Source organism: Saccopteryx bilineata, chromosome 3 (assembly GCF_036850765.1).
Source record: "Saccopteryx bilineata isolate mSacBil1 chromosome 3, mSacBil1_pri_phased_curated, whole genome shotgun sequence".
Lineage (NCBI taxonomy): Eukaryota > Metazoa > Chordata > Mammalia > Chiroptera > Emballonuridae > Saccopteryx > Saccopteryx bilineata.
Window position 1 is genome coordinate 151,074,835 of NC_089492.1, and position 21,387 is coordinate 151,096,221.

Sequence of the window (21,387 nt, forward strand, 5' to 3'; positions counted from 1 at the left end):
CTCCGCCCTTCCTATGGTTGCTGCCTTTCCCACCAGTCTCAGATGAGGGAACCAAATCCTTAGGACTTTACTACCCAAGCTCACAAAGCACTCAAAAGGTGAACTAGAACCCAAGTCCAGAGCCCTTTCCCCAACAGCAGGCCAGCTGCATGATACTGTTCTCCAAACACCATGAAAGTGAGTATCAGTTTGAAAAGATTGCATACAGATCCGAAGAAAGATTTGCTCACAGCCAATGTCTATTTTCCCATAGATTCCCCTCAAGAAAAGAGCTTGAAAAACCCTGGGTTTAAATCAAGTGCAAATAAGGAAGAAGAACGTTTGGCTAGACTCTTTGGTAAGCACCCTTCTCATGTGATACTGTCAGGCTATATTTGAGTGTCTTGTGACCCACCTGAGACGTGAGGTGCATCACATCTGCCTGGACAGGTGCTTAGGAGATTCTGCACGTGGTGGAGATGGTGAGGCCCTGAGGCTGAGATAGACCTACTGCCTGGGTCCTCAGCCCTGAGCCTGAGCATTCCCTGGGAGAGGGTTAAAAAGAGATATCCAGACCCACCCCAGCCATCAGGTTCCTCAGTGTGGGATGAAACCTTTGCGTGAGTTGTTTTGAAGATGAGTCTTGGCTGGGACTCATTGATCCATTCCAAACCTTCCATTATATGGAGAATAACAAGAGTCAGGGAGTCCTCTCTCTCTTCTCTCTCTCTCTCTCTCTCTCTCTCTCTCTCTCTGCCTAAGCGAATCTGCTGTGACTGCCTGCCTGATTGACAGGCTGGTGACCACGACTGAATGAAGGAGTGGGTGCAGCCAGCTCTCTCAGCCCCACTGTCCCTGCTGTCGGGGGTTCCTATCTAGGAGGGGAAGACTTTTCTCCTCCTTGCAGGTGCCCCTGAATCTACGTGTGAGAAAGGGGAATGTGTGCGTCTGTAGGTGGGTGTCTGTGTCAGCCTTGACAGGTCACTGATAAACTTGCCTGGTTCTCTCTGAGCAGCACTTCAGGAAGTTGTAGGTCAACCTGTTCACCAAGGAAGGGCTGGTGACGAGAATTCATCATTTTGAATGTGTGAGTGTGATTGTCAATTTTTTGTGTCCTTATTATAGCATCTGTCCACCAGGTGAGTAGATCATCCACTAATGTACCAACAGCCCTTGAAAAAGGTTTCAGGATAAATATCAAATCAACGTGGCCTAGCAAAGTACACCTAGAAGGAGAAGTCTAAATGGTTGTTCTCTGAGACAGGTAGAAACTATAGTGCTTTAAGAGAAAAGGAGAAATTAAAGTATTTCAAAAACTGTAACTGTGAAAGATTAGTAACAATATTATAAATAAAAGAGTTTATGGCTGCTGTGACCATCATAAGCACAGAGTGTTAGTGAATGCTATAGGCCAGCATCCAATATTTGTTGACAGCATTGACCTTGGAGGTTTTAGTAAATTCATGGTCAACATGATCCAGACTCACCCTCGCCCAAAAGGCCTACTTCCTTCTCCTGAAGCCTGATCGGTCTAGTGCCTGTCTTCTGACTGCCTGGGGCTGAGGTGATTTTTCTTCTTTCTGCTTCAGTTCTTGCCTTGTGCTCTGTATGGCTGTGTCAGTGTGTCTGGTCATGTCTCCATATGCCTGCTTCTGCCATGTATCTGGATGGCTCAAGGATGAAGAGCATGCTACAGATCTCCATTCCCTTTGAACTTCCAGCTTCTAGACAGTTCTGAGCAGAGTTAGGGCTCCATACAAGCTTTGTGTCTGAATGAGCCACAGTCTTTTATTTATTCTGTCTTTATCTACACGGGTGCTACAATTTTGGGGAGCTTCCGCTTGGGTCCTCCGTACTATAAAGGGCCATCAAAACCAAATGGCCATGATCATCTCAGTGAGGGACATCCAGGTGATGTTATATTTATGGTACCAGTTAAAAATGCACTTGGCTACAATTACTGGGAGACCTGAGTTTAGTGGCTTAACTAGAAGGTACTTTATTTTTCTTCTGGTCAAAAGCAGCCTAAGGGAGGGAACCATGGCTTTAGTGCAGTGCCCAGTGACTTCAAGCCCAGGTCTGTTTTTCTGAGATTATTGGGGCCTTCCTTGGTGCTGATGTGTCTTGGTCATAAGATGACTTCTGCACTCCAGACATCACATCCACTTTCAAAGCAGGAGGCAAAGAGGGTGGCAAGAGCAGCCCAGCACTACTTTCTCTTTCATCTGAAGAATCTTCAGGGTCAAAGAAGGTTCTTCAAGGGTCAAAGAAGTCTTCAGAGAATCTTTGCAAGTCCCATGTCTCTCCCAGGCCGGCAGAGGTGTGGGCGGGGTGGAAAGCATTCATCTCTCCCGACGGCTGGCTGGAAGGAGGTGGCATGGCTGGTGACAGAATCCACAGAATCTAAGGCACATGTTTACTTTCTGTCATATGTTAATTCCATCTTAGTTTCCTTAGTATTTTGTCTTTTTTCTTCCTTATCCAGATATTATTGCACTTGTGCCAGAGTCCAAAAGCAAAAAACAAGCATTATTCTTAGCCAACCTGGGGATTATTGTTATAAATAACATGGTGAGCAGCAGTTTCCAAATATCAATACTTAGCCTTCAGCATGGCCTAGCAAAGTATACCTAGAAGGAGAAGTCTAAATGGTTGTTCTCTGAGACAGGTAGAAACCAGAGTGCTTTAAGAGAAAAGGAGAAATTAAAGTATTTCAAAAACTGTGACTGTGCATATCGGCCCTGTGTTTAGTGTTTTCATATATGGTATTTTATTCCATTTTCACAAAAGTTCTATGAGTTAAATAATCTAGTCCCATTCTCCTAGTGAGTAACCCAAAGATCAAAGAGGTGCAGTTATTTGCCCAAGATTACATTTTAGTAAACAGCGAGGTTGGGATTTGGGCTAAGTCTATTTGCCACAAAAACAGGGTTCTCCTTGAGGGCAGCTTCTTACGAGAGGCACTAATTCTCCAAGGAATAAAATGATGTACTACTTATAGAAACAGGACAGAAGTTTGTTCATACAGAGGGACAGCTTGGGACAGTCTCAAAGGTGAGGAGAATGACAACAGGTGCAAGAAGAAGAGGTATGCTATTGAATATCATGAGATTTGAGGCAAAATGTCTATAATGTTTCCTGTCTGGGATATCTAGTGAAATCACAGTTTTTCAGAAGTGACTTTGATAGATGGAATTCCCATGCTGAAGACCAGGCATATTAGAGTGTGACATTAACTATTCAATAAGTGATACCCAGCAAGAATCTCTAGAGTGGAGTGCAGGGCTCTGCACGTGTGGCATACTCTCCGAGCCACTTGTCACGGCAGCCCTGCCAGTTTCCCTCAGACAGTTTGCGGCAGGAGAAACGAGGACACAATGTTTGTTGGGTTTTTTTTAACATCAAAATTAATTTATAACCTCCCTCTTTTCTTGGAAAACATTATTTTCTAATCAATTCCTTGTTGTATTTAGGGATGTTTCTTTCCCTCTTTAAACCGACTGGTACTCACCCTTTTAGGACATACGCTGGAGTCATAACAACATCTATGTGTTCACTAGGCTGTGTGTCCCAGAGCTGAGGAGTTAGGGTCTGATAAATAGTAGATGCTTAGTAATATTTGCTGAATGAGTAATATGTGGTGAAGGGGAGGTACATTTCTCTGTAACAATAATAACCACCTTTATAATGATAAAAGTAAGACACCCTGAGCGCTCACTGTGTGTTAGACACAGGACCTTTTCCACTGCAGTATTTCATTTCCGTAGCAGTCCTATGTATGTAGCATGTGATCATGCCCCCATTTTACATATAAGGGTACTGAGGTTAAGTAACTTGTCTCAGGTCAAGCAGCTAGTGTTTGAACTAGCTTATAGGAAACACCAGTTATGTTTGTATAATGTGTCCATTTTAAGGACCATTTGCTCTTTTTTTTTTAGCAACAGTGAACATTAAAAAACAAACAAACAAACAAACAAACAGGCTCAGCCTTGGCCAGATGGCTCAAGGATAGAGCATCATCCCAGCTCATCCAGGTCATGGATTCTATCCCCGGTCAGAGCACATACGAGAAGCAATCAATGAGTGCCCAACTAAACGGAGCAATGAAGTGGGACAAATTGATACTTCTCTCTCCCCCTCCCCCTCCCTTTCTCTCTCTCTCTCTCTCAAATCAATGGAAAAATTAAAATAAAAAATAGATTAAAATGGCTAGGGGTGAGGGGTGAGGAAATGGTCCTGAGATGTGAAGTATCTTGTGAAAAGTGCCCAGAGCTGCTGAAGGGGCTCTCATCCTCAGTGAACAAGGGGCAGTAAGGTGCTGTTGATATAGAATCAAAGGCTCATTTCAAATGTTAGTCTCCTTAGGCTATTAGAAACACACAGAGATGTCAACTTTTCCTTGAGCACAAAGACAATGTATCTTGGTTCTGGGATCATTTAGGATAAATCTCCCAGGCCCAGGAAGTGACTGGTGACTGAACACTCCAGGGATGTGCTCACTGTGCTTGCTCTTACAATGGGCTGATGCTGTCACAGTCAGTGGTCCTCTGAAGTTGACATGAAGTTGGAAGTTGACTGTATTTGGCAAAACTTGATCATCATGTTTTGTTTCTTTCCACAAAAAAATAATACAACAAATATTTAAAATCACAACCCACCATGTGTGGAGAACATCCTTTAAACTCTCCAAAGTGCCTTTAGGCAAATGAAAATTTAGGACCATCTGTCGATGATAAGTATGGACAGTTGCTCCTAGTTGTGGTCTATATTTTGGTGATGCAGAGACCAAGAAAGTAAACATTTGTGTTCAAGTGCTAAGTCCACCTTTTTTTTTACAACTCCATGAAAAAAGTAAGACAGACTCAGCCCTCTTGTGGACTAGCTCCATGTTATCCGAGTTTTCTGTCTATGGTGGCTAATCTCTCAACTCTGATTTCACAAGCTGGCATTTCACAGTCAAAGAATTTTGAATCATATTATGCATAGAGTTTTCTCTTTGTTCCAGGCCAAATTGAATAAGAAACAAATTTCTCTCTTTCTTAGGAATAATGAAGACTTCATGAAGTTGTTATCACCCCCCCCCCACACACACACACACAACAGTCTTAACCAACTTGTCTCATTCCTACCCCTCTGTGAACTAGTCCAAAGAAGACAGAGGTCACCCCGAAGTTGCCCCTCGGCGAGCTCTTCCTCTGGGACTGGGGTTCCAGCTGGGATTGAAGTCTCCTTAGGGGATGGCTTCATTACTTTTCACCCTTCCCCATTCCCTTTGACAGCCCTGCTTTCTAGCTGTACGTGGTTTCAACTGATCTTGCTGGGGAAGGGTGGTTCTAGTTTGCTCCCTGGAACTTCTCAGAATTTCTCACTGTCCCTTTCTAGGACCATTCTTGTGTTGGGAAAAAGCCTCTTTCTGGCTGCCCAATTTCTGCACACTGAACTCACTCAGCCTCTTTGACAGGTCTTGAATGCAAATGGGGCAAAGAGCCATTGGCAGAGTCAGGATGTACATGTTTTTGATTTTCAACCCTGTCTGTTTCTCCTAAAGCATCTTGCACTCCCTCTACTTGTAAATGAATGTTTCAATCTAGTTCATTTTCCTGTCCTACCTTTGAAATTCAAGAAATATTTTTATAGTACTTTGTGGTTTATAAATAGTTTTCACGAACATTGTGCCATCTGTGAGGTAGCTCTCGTTATTTCTGTTTTATGCTCCATGGAGCCGGGGGCTCAGGAGGCGCAGTGACTGCTGGCAGGGTCTCAGCAGGCTCCTCCAGGTGTGGTCATTGGCCAGCATTCTTGGTGTCCTGTCCTCAGGCTTCCCACACCTACTGAGCCAGAAACTCTGGGATGGGCCCCCTGATCTGTGTGTGTGTGTTTTCTTAATGTATTAAAATTTTTAAAAAATTCAATTAGAGTTGACATTCAATAACAATCTCTTTTTTAACCTGGCCTGCTGGTGAGTTTGGTGTACATGCAAGTATTAAAAACCTCTGCCTCACTCTCTGTGTGGCCACCCAGGAGTTTGTCAGATTGAAAAAGACACAAAACTAACTTGGACGTACTTGTGGACTCTCTTACAAAATCCTCCCTAACTTCTCACTTTGACTTGAGAGGAAGTAACTTTCATTCTAAAAAGAGAACTAATAATCAAAGGTCAATGGTTGTATTTTATTTATTTATTTATTCATTCATTTGATGATTGTTTTTAGATGAGCACATTTTGCCTTTTCTCTTGTAGGTCACATGTCAGAGGAGGAGGGGAATAGTGCACCCTCTGAGCTGAACAGGGCTCTAAGCGAACAGTTCACTTCTGTAGATAAAGAAACACTTAGAGAAACAGTCAGGCCAGGTAATAATCAATACAATGTGAACTTGTCTGTTTGCCTCTCATGGTATTTTTAATGGAATAGATGTCAACACACCTTTAATTCACCCACAATATGACCTGCAGTTAAAATTATGAATTAAGCCAATTCCAGGAATTTGACCACCTTTTCAAAAAAAATGCTACTTTCATGTTGTTTCCACAGGGCCAGGGTCATTCATAGCATGGGCATCATTTTGTGAGCCCTGCCAGGACTGGACACTGAGGCTTTCTTTTTTTTTTTTTTTTTTTTTCATTTTTCTGAAGCTGGAAACAGGGAGAGACAGTCAGACAGACTCCCGCATGCACCCGACCGGGATCCACCCGGCCCGCCCACCAGGGGCGGTGCTCTGCCCCCCAGGGGGCGATGCTCTGCCCATCCTGGGAGTCGCCATATTGCGACCAGAGCCACTCTAGCGCCTGAGGCAGAGGCCACAGAGCCATGCCCAGCGCCCGGGCCATCTCTGCTCCAATGGAGCCTTGGCTGCGGGAGGGGAAGAGAGAGACAGAGAGGAAAGCGCGGCGGAGGGGTGGAGAAGCAAATGGGCGCTTCTCCTGTGTGCCCTGGCCGGGAATCGAACCCGGGTCCTCCGCACGCTAGGCCGACGCTCTAGCGCTGAGCCAACCGGCCAGGGCCGAGGCTTTCTAACAATGGTGATTAAGTGCCAAACGCCAGCCTAGACCCTGATCATCAACCTTGGATTACCTGAGCCTGGGTCCAATCAGTGTGGGTAGGAACTTGCCCATCACGGCAATGTGTGGTACCAAGACCAATCTACTCCCTCCATATAGCCACCGACCTCAAAATTATCCCTGGCCGTCACCTCCTAACTCTGAGAGATTAAATGCTAAATTATTCGCACAGATCCCTTATATTTCTCGGCTGCTACTGTCTCCGGATGTAGCAGAGATGCAGGTGGGAAGCTGAATAAGGCCCAATTTTCTCCCCATTGTCCATGAAGGCCCTTGGCCAGTGCTTCCTGCCAGCATCACTAGGCTCCCAGATTCCACACCAAACCATCTGATTCCTGTCATTTATACCTCTGTGTCCCCATTCCCTGAGTGCTTTTCCTTTTGTTTTTTGGTCATACTACAAATGGGGTGACAGAAGTTCAAGGTGTCCCTGATGTCAGCTAATGTCTCCTTCTTTGAGGTCCAGCTAAGATTGCCTTGTACTCCCAAGCTCACACTTGCTGCCCTCAAACTTTTGCCACCCCAGAGAGCTTTAAGAGCTCAGGATCACATGGCCTTATATCGCAAGACTTACCCAAGCCTACACACACAAGGCAGGCTGTTCGCATGTTAGAATTTCCTAAGCTGGGGGTTCTTGGGGCGGGGGGGGGGGGGCGGGTAGCATGAAGAGGTTGTATCACTGTCCCGGGAAAAGTTCAAAGAGAATATCTGACTCCACTGTTCTTGAAAGCATGGCATAGACTTGGACACCTTCTCCAGTGCAGCTGCCTCCTCCTTTCCTCCTTTTCACCTCCTCCAAACTGGTTTGGAACCTTCTTGGTTGCTCTGCTGCCTCCCAGCTCACACCCGAGCATCTCACCTCTACCACCAATGAGCTTACAAATGAGTTTTCCTAAACAAAGCCGATTCCTTCTGTGAAAGGTTTTTCTGGAGCCAGTAGGTTGTCCCTGCAGGTATGTACAGGTCATCTTTCTCTCCTTACGCGGCCATGTGTCCTCTCACTTAGATACTCCACACAGCACTGTGCCCTGCAGCTGGCTCCTGGGCTTTCTCCAGAGGAACAGCATCATCGCCACCGGCTTGGCAACCGGAATCCTTGTGGCCACAGGACTGTTGCTGCTCATGTTGACTATATATATCAAGAAGAAACAGGCATCGTGAGTGGCTCATAGTTCATACCTTCTTTCCGAGAACTTGGGGGCATTTGTCCCAGTGTTGCCCAGAGCTCCCTGCTGAGCCTGGATTTAGGAGGAGGGCAAGCCTGGCAAACTCCTGGAGTGCAGATAACCAGCTCTGGGTTTAGGAGCTGGCCTAGAGGTTCTGAGGCACAGCCAGTGTTTGCTTGGGCCATATTGACCTCTAAAGGCCATGTAGATTAGGCCACACCTATTCCCACACGAGGGTTACTGAAACAGGAGATAGCACAGCCCCTGCCGGAAGATCAGAAGATAGGAACATGGATGTAGAGAAGAAAGGGACAGCACAGTAAGAAGGCAGGAGGAAGAGGCCTGGGGAGACGGCAGCAGGGCTCATCCCTGCCACACGGAGCCCTGGCTTTCAGATCCTGAATGAACTTCTACTGGTCAGAAATGCCCCTATCTAGACCTCCCACAGATTTCCCAGTCTTCCCCATGATCCTGCCAATGAAGGTTCATGCCTGGCAGAGCATTGACCTTTTTGACTGGTCAGTGCCTGTCTGCATCAATTATTAAATATTTTGATTATTCCCCTGGACATAAGGGCTCAGACACAGTCGATCTAACTATGAGCAGCCACTGGGAAGAAAATCATTTGCAAGGTTATGCATATGCAATAATTTTACCTTGAAATGATATGCCTTGTTCCGCATTCCTTGGGACACATATTCTTGACTGCAGGAAAGCAGCTCCCTGATGGCCCCTCAAGTCCTATTTGACACTGTGTTCAGTGTTTAGCTGGTCCACAGAGCAAGGGGCTGTGGTGTGGGATGAGGGGTGAAGCGTCCATCCCCTATTCCTGTCCTGCCCACACTCTTACTCTGAGGTTGCGGTGTTTGAGTTCTTCACCAGCATGGCCCTGCTTTCCCTAAAGATATCCTTTACAATGCCAGGGCTCCTGGTCCTGGCAACCCAGGCAGGACAACCACCACCCCGTCACAGCCAGCTTCTGTCTTTGAGATAGGAATGGACCTCTGAACATGGGGATCCCTGAATGGGCAGAAGTTAGAGGTAGAAGACTGAAAGAGCCAGAAACAGGCTTGGCCCACTTCACAGTTCTGATGGGGCTGGTCCATCAGAGTCACCATCTCCCTTCTGTACCTACTGGAGGCACCAGAAAGAGGGGCCAAGGCACAGTCTATATCCTACAGAGACCCACCAGAGCTGTGGGGAGCCTGAACTGGGAGAAAGTGGGAGGAAGGAGTTTCCCAGAAGCAGAATGGATTTCACAAATGACTACCTCCCTGAGTGGAGGGGAAGCCTTGTCCCAGCAGGTGCACTGTAGGGGTTTCTGTATGTACACTTGTGCAATGCGGTTATTGTCTTTTGTTTCAGATCTCCCTCGACAAACATGACATATAACATTTTTATAATAAACAGAAAGACTTGGTGGCAAAAGTCTCAAGAAAAGAACTCCAGAAAATACGCAGGAAAGCAGAAACAGCTGGACTTCAGCTCTTCTGTCTAGCAGGGCCAGCCAGCCCAAGTGCACTCAGAGCTGTGGTGATTGGCTTTCATCCACACCCCTGGAGAGGCAACTGGGTGTTTGGCTGTGAGGTGTGCTCTATGAATTTTCACCTTCTCGCAACCTTGGGTGGACCAAGACAAAATATTTCACCACAGGATGCTTGTGGTGGTATGGCATTGTGACTAGTGCAGGGAACTTGGGGCATTTATCTGAAGACAAACCTGACAAACATTGAGTTTATTAAAGCACTGATTCATTGATTCAATCATTCATTGCTGTGAACCAGCACAGCTGGTAATTCCAGGTCATGAGTGGGAATGGCATGGAATTAAAAAAATAGGCTTAAAGAAATAAAGGATGGGGTCAGGAGGGCTCTGCAATTGCTGATGGCAAAGAAGAGAGTGTGCTCCATGACCGCTTCTTGCTTTATTTATAGGGCAAAGTGGGCCATTAGCAAATCAATGAGATTTCTGATCATATTTCCAAGGCAATCCAAGAATTTTACCAAGTGCAGAAAATCTTCACCATACATAACATCTTACCTTCACACAAGACAAAGAATAAAATAAACTTGCCTCTAGTCTTTCTGGGAGACATGGGGGATAGGATGAGCATAAACAACCCAGCACCACAGCTTAACAGCCTTTAGCAACTTCACAGAATAAGTGAGGTGGGGGTTGGGCAGTCTGTCAGCTTACAACCAGTTCCCCGCACCTCTGTCCCCCAAAAATCTAAACTGCAAAAACCCTGTCAGCTTTTCAGTCCCCAACAGATCCCCCTTTTCTATTTTTTAACTTAAATTCATGTGCTGTGAATCATACTCATCTGATTTCCCATGTTCTGATTTGGAGGCAGACTGGAAAAATATAAAATAAACACAAAATTAAAATAGCCAATGCTAACAGATACCAAAACAAGCATCAATACAATGAAGGGATTAAAGCCTTTTAGATTATCAAGCAAATTCTTAGCTAATACAGCAGGATCTAAAATAGAATCTTTGCAGTTTTGAATGTCCTTAATATGTTAATGTAATTTCACCAAGTCCATGTTGACACCATCACTGCTCCACATTATCTGTAAGTGCAACCCAACCCCACTTCAAGCTGTCCCAAGGAACAGAAGTCACACACATTCACAAGGCACTGGAACTGTTGTCACATGTTCACACTCTGCAGTTAGCGTTCAAGTCCCAATATCCACTGCTTCTAGCACATTAAGCTTTTATCTCAAGCTTAATGTTAATACTGGATTTCTGGCAATGATTCAGGTAGACTGGAAGGGCCATCTGCAGCATGTAGGGAGACAGAACTTCTGTTCTCTTTAACCTGGAGAGATAAAATCAGGGGGCCTTTCTCTGGAGCTTTGCAGCAGTGGGGTGGTGAGGAGAACCTTGGGATACACTATGCTGGGTGGTAGAGGTAAATTCATAACAGAAGTGGGCAAAAAGGAGAGAGAGAGAGAGACTCTGAATTTGGAGAGAAAGTCACAGCTAAAATAGGCATGGGGCATTGAGGCAGGAGGAGAAAGGGTGTGTAAAGGAGACACTATGTATTAAACAAGGCAATGGATCCATGGCAAAGGGGGAGGAAAATATGACCATCAACACCCAAAACAGAGATCTTCAAGGGATGAGCAGAACCCAAATATTGAGGCAAGGCAGAGTAAGTGGCCCTCGTGTCTATAAGAAATGAGACCCGTTCACCTGCTACTTGGATGATTACCCTAGGCTCCTCCATGGTGATGTGAGATGGAGTTGACATCTCTGGGCACCTTTAGTCTTTAGTGGCAAGTCCCAGCAGGCTGGGCAAGGTTAGGTCAGAGGTGGCTAGGGTAGGGCTGGAAGAGACTGAACCTTCCCTTGGAGAAGTGAGGAGGCAGCCTACCCTCCAGTGTCCCTTTTTCCCACAGCAAGGGCATGGCCCTGGCAGGGGCCAAGAAGCCAAGCAGGCCTTTAGCCCAATGACCTTCCTTTCCACTCTTGAAGCAGGGCCCTGATGGAGTCTTATGAGGCCCCTTAGGGGCGTTGAAGCCTTTAAGGACCTATGCTAAGAGCTGGTATTTTGCCTGATTTCTTTGGATTCTGCCTGCCTTTTCTTGTTCCTTTAGGTCATTACAGACCTTATAAGCCATATAAGATCTTGTTGAGGGGTTTGAGGATCCTCCTTTGCCTATATAAACTTTTCTGTATATCTGGAGCTGATTGGGAAAAGATAGGACAGCGTTATCAACTGGATCAAATGAAGGAGGGTAGGAATTTGCAGGAGAAAGAGGTTTGGAGCGTTCTAAGAGGATTTGATAGATGGAACAGGTTTGACAGAGAAAGGAATAAGAGCATAGTAAAATAAGCCTTATACAATTGCTTTTGTGAAGTGAGTCTCTCATCCTGGCTCATGGTGTCTCACCAAATGTTCAGGAACCCACCAAGGAGCCTCAGGAGACCTAGGAAAAACACACATATCCTCGGCCCCATAGGAGAATAGGGTCTAGCCCTTGTCAGGTTCCTGTGAGTGGGTCCCTCCATTGCATTTCAAGGAAGGCTTTCCTTATAGCAGTGGTTCTCAATCTGTGGGTCGTGACCCTGGCGGGGGTCGAATGACCAAAACACAGGGGTCACCTAAAGCCATCGGAAAATACATATTTATTATACAATACATTTTAAAATAAAATATGTATTTCCGATGGCTTTAGGTGACCCCTGTGTTTTGGTTGTTCGACCCCCGCCGGGGTTGCGACCCACAGGCTGAGAACTGCTGCCTTATAGGATTCCAGAGTGTCTTGGCTGCTGAATGGCCCTGTACATCAGTATTCAAAACATTTTTAAAGTAAAAAGCATGATAAAGAAGATTTGCAGGAGTTCCAGGATATGACTCCCCTTTTTTATTTTTTCTAATTTACTTTTGTTTTCTGGGACACACTTTATAGTGCCTTGACCTTGAGGATTGTAAGGAAATACCTGTCCTCAGGTTAATTCTAAAAGTCTGACAAAATATAGTAAATGCTTTTTCAAGTAACACTCCAATATTTTTCAAAACATTTCTACCCCATTAATTAACAGGAAATTTAAAGAGCACATAAGGCTGAAAAAATTTAGTATGACTTTCATTATCTTCCCATTGTAAAAAGAAATAAAACAACTTACACCTTTGTTAGGCAAATCCACCCAGCCCCAAGCCTTGCAGCTTGCAGCTCAGCGACTGCTTTTTGAGTGAGTAACCCTTGTTGCTTAGCAATAACAGATGCATTAGCTTAACCAAATTAGTAAATCTTTAGAATTCACATTCCATTCTATTTAAATTTAAATGAGTGCACCTTAAAAGTTCCAATTTAAAAAATGTAGAGGCCCTGGCCGGTTGGCTCAGCGGTAGAGCGTCGGCCTAGCGTGTGGAGGACCCGGGTTCGATTCCCGGCCAGGGCACACAGGAGAAGCGCACATTTGCTTCTCCACCCCTCCGCCACGCCTTCCTCTCTGTCTCTCTCTTCCCCTCCCGCAGCCAAGGCTCCATTGGAGCAAAGATGGCCCGGGCGCTGGGGATGGCTCTGTGGCCTCTGCCCCAGGCGCTAGAGTGGCTCTGGTCGCAACATGGCGACGCCCAGGATGGGCAGAGCATTGCCCCCTGGAGGGCAGAGCATCGCCCCTGGTGGGCGTGCCGGGTGAATCCCGGTCGGGCGCATGCGGGAGTCTGTCTGACTATCTCTCCCTGTTTCCAGCTTCAGAAAAATGCAAAAAAAAAAAAAAAAAAAAAAAATTTAGGGATGAAATAATTTTATTTTTTCAATATTAGAGCCAGCATTTCCAATATTTGTACAAAATAACTTAATTGAGGCCTTAAAAACAGACACATTATAGGCCCTGGCCGGTTGGCTCAGCGGTAAAGTGTCGGCCTAGCGTGTGGAGGACCCGGGTATGATTCCCAGCCAGGGCACACAGGAGAAGCGCCCATTTGCTTCTCCACCCCTCCACCGCGCTTTCCTCTCTGTCTCTCTCTTCCCCTCCCGCAGCCAAGGCTCCACTGGAGCAAAGATGGCCCGGGCGCTGGGGACGGCTCTGTGGCCTCTGCCTCAGGCACTAGAGTGGCTCTGGTCGCAACATGGCGACGCCCAGGATGGGCAGAGCATCGCCCCCTGGTGGGCAGAGCGTCGCCCCTGGTGGGCATGCCGGGTGGATCTCGCATGTGGGAGTCTGTCTAACTGTCTCTCCCTGTTTCCAGCTTCAGAAAAATGAAAAAAAAAAACCCCAAAACAGACACATTATAGACAACATTAAACAAAGACTAAACAGAAACAAGAATCAGATGAATCAGACAAACCAGAGAGAGAGCTGGGATTTCAGAGCACAACCAGATTAGAAAGACGCCTGCCTGGTTTTAGGGCATTTTCTGACAGAGGGACTGAATGACCGATCAGACTGTTCAAACTTTCTCGAGAAAAATCTCGGGCGGCCACATGAAAATTCTGTATAGTCAGATCCAACAGGCGTCCCCTGCTTTAATTTCCAGGCAAAGAATAAGAAAGAAACAAAATTATAGTTCAGAGGATTGTAGCTAAAACATTAAAGAAAATTAGACAGTAACAGGAAAAGCTGTAACTTTCCTAACACCTGAGTCTCCTATCCATTCTCATATTCCAATAGCTGCCGCAACTGGCAGTTCAGGTTATGTGGAGATTCAATTTGCTGAGTGACAAACTTAGTTGATGGGGGCAGGGAAGTCTTCCTTGTTTGTTTCCCTGAATTATTCCCTGCCCTTTGTCAGTATAAAATGGTACCTTGAGATACAAGCAGACCAACATACAAATTTTTAAGATATGAGCTGCGACTCAGTCCATATTTTTGTTCGAGATCCGAGCAAAATTTCGAGATCCGAGTTGTGATTCAGGAAGCTGCCACTAGTTGGCACATTGGCACATGGATCCAGTATCGGCAGCACAACACCAGCATCTCATTCTTTTTCATGCGTTACCCGCAGAATCAAGTCAAATCTCGTACACTGTACTTGTTCTTGCATCATTTTTGCACTTTTTACTAACCTTTTTTGTGTGCTATCATAGGGCTGAAGAAAGTGAGTGTAAAGGACAGTGGTGAGAAGAAGAGAATGATGTTGATATAAATAAAACAAGAAATAATAAAAAAAACATGAGTGTGGTGTAAGAGTGATTGAACTGGCAAGGCTGTACAACCGCAATACATCTACAATTTGCACCATCCTTTTTTTTTTTTTTTTTTTGTATTTTTCTGAAGCTGGAAATGGGGAGGCAGTCAGACAGACTCCCGCATGTGCCGACCGGGATCTACCCGGCACGCCCACCAGGGGGTGATGCTCTGCCCATCCAGGGCATCGCTCTGTTGCGACGAGAGCCACTCTAGCACCTGAGGCAGAGGCCATGGAGCCATCCTCAGCGCGTGGGCATCCTTGCTCCAATGGAGCCTTGGCTGCGGGAGGGGAAGAGAGAGACAGAGAGGAAGGAGAGGGGGAGGGGTGGAGAAGCAAATGGGCGCTTCTCCTGTGTGCCCTGGCTGGGAATCGAACCCAGGACTCCTGTACTCCAGGCCGACACTCTACCACTGAGCCAACCAGCCAGGGCTGCACCATCCTTAAACAAAAGGATGCCATCAAAAGTGCAAATCCAGTGAAAGGAACTACAATTCTGTCCCAATTAAGGACAAATATCCATGAAGAAATGGAGAAGCTTCGGCTGGTGTGGGTGAAAGAGAAAGAGCTGACAGGAGATACAGTGACAGAGACTGTAATATGTGAAAAGGCACGTATTATTTACAGCGACTTGAAAAAGAAAGAACCATCAACCTCAAAAGAGGCAACAGAAGATACATTTAAGGCAAGTTACGGCTGGTTTGAAAATTTCAAGAAGAGAAATTTTCTAGCATCCACTCAGTGGTGAGGCATGGTGAAGCTGCGAGTGCTGGCATTAAGGCAGCTGAGGAGTACATCGCACATTTTGCTGCACTTATCACAAAGGAAGGCTACATTCCCCAACAAGTGTTCAACTATGATGAAACAGGATTGTTTTGGAAAAAAATGCCCTGGAGGACTTTCATCACTACAGAGGAGAAGAAGCTGCCAGGACATAAACCCATGAAGGACCGTCTGACACTTGCATTGTGTGCAAATGCTAGGGGTGACTGTACAGTAAAGCCACTGGTAGTGTATCATTCCGAAAATCCTCGAGCCTTTAAGACTCACAAGATTCTTAAAGAAAAACTGCAGGTTATGTGGTGCACCAATGCTAGGGCATGGGTTACATGGCAGTTTTTTATTGAATGGGTAAATCTCGTCTTTGGTCCTGCAGTGAAGAAATATCTTCAAGAAAATAAACTCCCAATGAAAGCATTACTAATCCTTGAAAATGCTCCAGGCCACCCACCTGGTCTTGAAGATGACATTCTCGATGAGTTCAAATTTGTGAAAATCCTCTACCTCCCACCCAACACGACTTCAATCTTGCAACCTATGGATCAGCAGGTCATTTCCAACTTTAAAAAGCTTTACACAAAGCACTTGTTCCGCCGCAGCTTTGAGGTGACTGAGAATACAATTCTAACCCTTTGAGAGTTTTGGAAAAATCACTACAACATTGTGATATGTTTACACATTATTGACTTGGCATGGCAAGAGGCTATAAGAAGAACCTTGAACTCAGCATGGAAAAAGTTATGGCCTGATGTTGTTGCAGACAGGGACTTTGAAGGATTTGAAACAGAGACTGAGACTGAGGTAGAAGCATTGGAGGAGATTGTATCCCTCGGAAAGTTGATGGGTCTGGAGGTAGATGAGGGTGATGTAAACAAGCTCGTCAAGGAACATGAGGAGGAACTCTCAACTGAGGAGTTGAAGGAGCTACAGATGATGCAACATATGGAGCTTCTGCAAGAGATTAGTAGTGAGGAGGAGGTAGAGTCCGAGGAAGTGATTTCTACAAGTGAAATTAAAGACATGCTGGCAATGTGGGAGAAGCTTTCTCTTAGGTTGCATTTCTTCTTCTTTTTTTTTTTTTTCATTTTTCTGAAGCTGGAAACAGGGAGAAACAGTCAGACAGACTCCCGCATGCGGGATCCACCCGGCACGCCCACCATGGGGCGACGCTCTGCCCACCAGGGGGCGATGCTCTGCCCATCCTGGGCGTCGCCATGTTGTGACCAGAGCCACTCTAGCGCCTGAGGCAGAGGCCACAGAGCCATCCCCAGCGCCCGGGCCATCTTTGCTCCAATGGAGCCTTGGCTGCGGGAGGGGAAGAGAGAGACAGAGAGGAAAGCGCGGCGGAGGGGTGGAGAAGCAAATGGGCGCTTCTCCTGTGTGCCCTGGCCGGGAATCGAACCCAGGTCCTCCGCACGCTAGGCCAACGCTCTACTGCTGAGCCAACCGGCCAGGGCCTTAGGTTGCATTTCTTTAACCTGCCAGCACGAGTTTTGTTTCAGGGTTTGCGGCAGGTGACCAACCACAAAGGAATGTCTGATGAAGTTGAACAGTTGAAACTGCTGACGATTGAAAATGTACCAACATCCATAATTGGTGAAAAGCACCCCTGTGCCCAGTGATAGCAACAACCAATCAGTAAATGCCCCGCTACCCTTCCTACTTCCCTAAACCTAGCCCTTAAAACGTGGCCTAAGTCTGTAGCCACTGCTGCTCTCCCTTATGAGACAGCCCGGCAGGTTTCCTTCCATTAAAGCCTGTTACACTTGGTCTTTCGGACTCCAATTGAGTCTATCATTTGGTGCTGAAACCCGGGACAGGGTACTAACTGCCTGGACAATCCCTCTTTGCCGTCCAAACTTACAACCAGGGAAGCAGTGGGCAGCAGCAGCTTGTCCAGGGCTTACTCCCTGATTCTGTTTGGATGTATAATTGTAGGTTGATTGGCCAGTGGTCTGATCCTGTCCCGAACCCCTGCCGAATCAGAGGTAGGTGATTTCTTTGAGGTCTTCCTATCCCTGGTAGGTCTTTCTGCCTCCCACCCATCCCATCCATCCCTGGCCCAGGCTCGTGCTTTGGGAGGACTCTCATTTAAGTGGCCTGTCCCATTTCTCATTTTCTCAAAAATCTAGGTGCCTAGTCAGGTCGCTCTCATTACCATTAGGACTGAGGTCTTCGGTGATGACTGGTCACCTCACGTTCTACTCATTTCATGGGGAATAATTGAGGGAGTCTGAGGACACTCGTCTCTCTCTTTATTCTCAGCTCATCATGGGCATCTCCCAATCATGACCCTCAGAGGCTACATACACCCCTAGGCTGTCTCTTAAAAAACCTCGGCAAACTCGGTCTCTCAGACCTCAAGCCAAAAAAACTAATCTTCCTTTGCAATACAGCCTGGCCCCAATACAAACTCGATAATAATTCCCATTGGCCCCAAAACAGCACATTTGACATAAACATTCTTCAGGACCTAGACAATTTCTGCCACTGGACTGGGAAGGCCTCAGAAATCCCTTATGTAAAGGTTTCTTCTACCTCAGATTCCACCCGTCCCTTTGCACCACTTGTTCCACCTACCAGGTCCTCCTGGCCAAAGCCTCTCATTCTTCTGCCTCTCTCTCTCCCCTCTCATCCAAGCCTTCTCCCTTGTCTCCTGACTCCTTTGACCTGGCTGACCATTCAGCTCCTTGTCCTCCTCCACAACCAGCTCCACCTCCTCCTCCCCCCTATAACCCCCAGGAAGCCCCACAAATAGCTGAACCTCCCATCCCTAATGAACCTTCAGCTCCTGACCCCTCCTCCCCGCCCGCGTCCCCTCCACACCTCCGCCCATGACGTAGGGATCCGCCCAAAGACCCAACCGCTCCCAGTATATTCCCCTTAGGAGAGGTTGCCAGGGCAGAGGGCATCGTCCGGGTAGCCATCTCTTTCTCTCTCTCGGATCTCTTGTAAATCGAGTGCCGTCTCGGCTCATTTTCATCTGATCCTGACACCTATATCAAAGAATTTAAATATCTTACCCAATCTTATGACCTGACTTGGCATTTCGGCTTCGGACAAAGACTGGGTGTGGACCACAGCCCAGCAAATTGCAGATGAGGCTCATACTAGAAATAATGCCAATCCCATAGGCACTACAGTCGTCCCACTGACCCCATTTGGACCTACCAGATGGGTCATGCGAATAGGGCTGCTCGAGATCAGATGATTGACTACTTACAGCAAGCCTTAGTTAAATTAGCTAACAAAGCAGTCAATTATGACAAAATCAAGGAAATCACTCAGAAACCACATGAGAACCCCGGAGAGTTCTTAGAAAGTCTCTAACAGGCCCTACAAAAATACTCCCGAATAGACCCCACCACTCCCGCCAGAACAGTCCTCCTCCACTCTCATTTCATCTCCCAATCAGCACCTGACATCAGGAAAAAACTAAAAAAGCTCAAGGATGGCCCTGAAACTCCCCAGAAGGACCTCTTAAATCTGGCTTTCAAGGTCTTTCATGACAGGGAGGAACAAGAGAAGGAGGACCAACATAAAAGAGATCAGGATAATTATCTAATGCTCACTAAGGCCCTATAGGGGAATCCAACACGCTCAAAGGGGCGAAGGAACCGTGAGCCCCCAGGACTCTGCTTTACTTGCAAGCAGATGGGGTACTGGGTGAATCAATGCCCTAACCCTCGACCACCTCCTGGCCAATGTCCCCATTGCCACCAGGAAGGACACTGGGGGGTCCATTGTCCCAGTCGCCAGAGAGGGATTGGGCCAAAACCCGCTAAAACATCTAACCCTTCTATTCTGGTGGCTGATTTCCTGGGACAAGCAGCGGAAGACTGAAGAGGCCTTAGATCATTGGCCCCGGTGCAACTGACCAACTCTGAGCCCAGGGTAAAACTTCACATAGCAGGTAAGGTAATTTCCTTCCTAATAGACACTGGGGCCACCTTCTCTACCCACCCTGAATTTGCCGGCCCTCTCACACCCTCCAACACGACCATAGTTGGGGTTTTGGAAGCCAAGACTACACCTTTAATCACTCCACTCCTCACCTGCATTCTAGACAAAACTCAATTCACACATCAATTTTTAGTCGTTCCACAATGCTCAACACCTCTCCCCCATATTCACCAAATTTGGCGGCACCCTTCACCTTTCCCCCAAGTCCTCAGTCCCTACTTCCAACATTCTCCTTTTGCTGGCCAGTGATCCAGACCCATCCCCCTCCAACTTCCTGTCTCTCAAATTCCCTCTTTTCCCTGACCAAGTAAATCCCATATTCTGGAACACTGATCAGCCCTCTATTGCAACACATCACGCCCCCATCACTATCTCCCTAAAGGACCCCTCCAAATATCCATCCGTCCCACAATACTTCATCTCCAAAACACATCTAGAAGGTCTAAAACCCCTCATAACTAAATTCCTTCAAGCTGGCATCCTTACCGCTACTCACTCACCCTACAATACACCCATTCTACCAGTAGTCAAACCCAGTGGCACTTACCGCCTGGCCCAGGACTTGCAGGCTATCAGTGCAGCAGTGTTGCCCTTTACTCTGGTAGTACCAAATCCTTATACCCTTCTTTCCAAATTCCTTCAAATACTACTCACTTCACTGTCCTAGACCTTAAAGACGCCTTCTTTACCATCCCCCTCCATCCGGAATGCCAAAACCTCTTTGCCTTTACTTGGACTGACCTGGATACCATGCCCCAACAACTGACCTGGAGGGTTCTCCCTCAGGGATTCAGGGATAGCCCTCATTTCTTCGATCAGGACCTAGCTACAGACCTTAAGTCTTTTTTTCTTCCCCAAAGTACTATCTTAAAATATGTAGATGATCTCCTCCTTTGTAGTCCCACATTGGAAGCATCCAAGGCAGACACAAACAAACTACTAAACTTCTTAGCACAAAAAGGCTATCCTTTGGAAGTATCCCCTTCCAAAGTTCAGCTTTCACAGACAACCGTTACCTACCTGGGACTGCAATAATCACCAGGCCATAAAGCCATCACCACAGACCAAAAGCATCTTATAGCCTCAATCCCTACCCCCATTAATGAGGAAGAACTACTTTCTTTTTTTTTTTTTTTTTTTCATTTTTCTGAAGCTGGAAACAGGGAGAGACAGTCAGACAGACTCCCGCATGCGCCCGACCGGGATCCACCCGGCACGCCCACCATGGGGCGACGCTCTGCCCACCAGGGGGCGATGCTCTGCCCATCCTGGGCGTCGCCATGTTGCGACCAGAGCCACTCTAGCGCCTGAGGCAGAGGCCACAGAGCCATCCCCAGCGCCCGGGCCATCTTTGCTCCAATGGAGCCTTGGCTGCGGGAGGGGAGGAGAGAGACAGAGAGGAAAGCACAGCGGAGGGGTGGAGAAGCAAATGGGCGCTTCTCCTGTGTGCCCTGGCCGGGAATCGAACCCGGGTCCTCCGCACGCTAGGCCGACGCTCTACCGCTGAGCCAACCGGCCAGGACGGAAGAACTACTTTCATTCCTAGGAATTGCCGGCTTTCTCTGGTCTTAGATCCCAAACTACAGCCTTCTGGCCAAGCCACTTTATGAGGCCACCAAAGGGGACCCTAATGAGCCCCTCGATCCAAGATACCCAATTAAAACACCATTTTCTAAGTTACAAAAGGCGCCAGCCTTACACCTTCCTGACATCCAGTCTGAATTTCTCCTATATGTACATGAGAAACAAGGTCTCACCCTTGGAGTATTAGGACCCCAAAAGGGACCTTCC

The 21,387-nt window shown here is 46.8% G+C and overlaps 1 protein-coding gene across 1 annotated transcript; it reads left to right on the plus strand.

Moving 5' to 3' along the window:
- The first annotated feature begins 149 nt into the window (after positions 1 to 149).
- C3H2orf92 (chromosome 3 C2orf92 homolog) lies at positions 150 to 9,911 on the plus strand. The gene is made up of 5 exons (XM_066266490.1): positions 150 to 177; positions 254 to 337; positions 6,221 to 6,331; positions 8,046 to 8,196; positions 9,571 to 9,911. Exons 1-5 carry the CDS (start codon positions 150 to 152, stop codon positions 9,701 to 9,703), a joined length of 507 nt encoding a protein of 168 aa, XP_066122587.1. The 3' UTR covers positions 9,704 to 9,911.
- Positions 9,912 to 21,387: the final 11,476 nt, after the last annotated feature.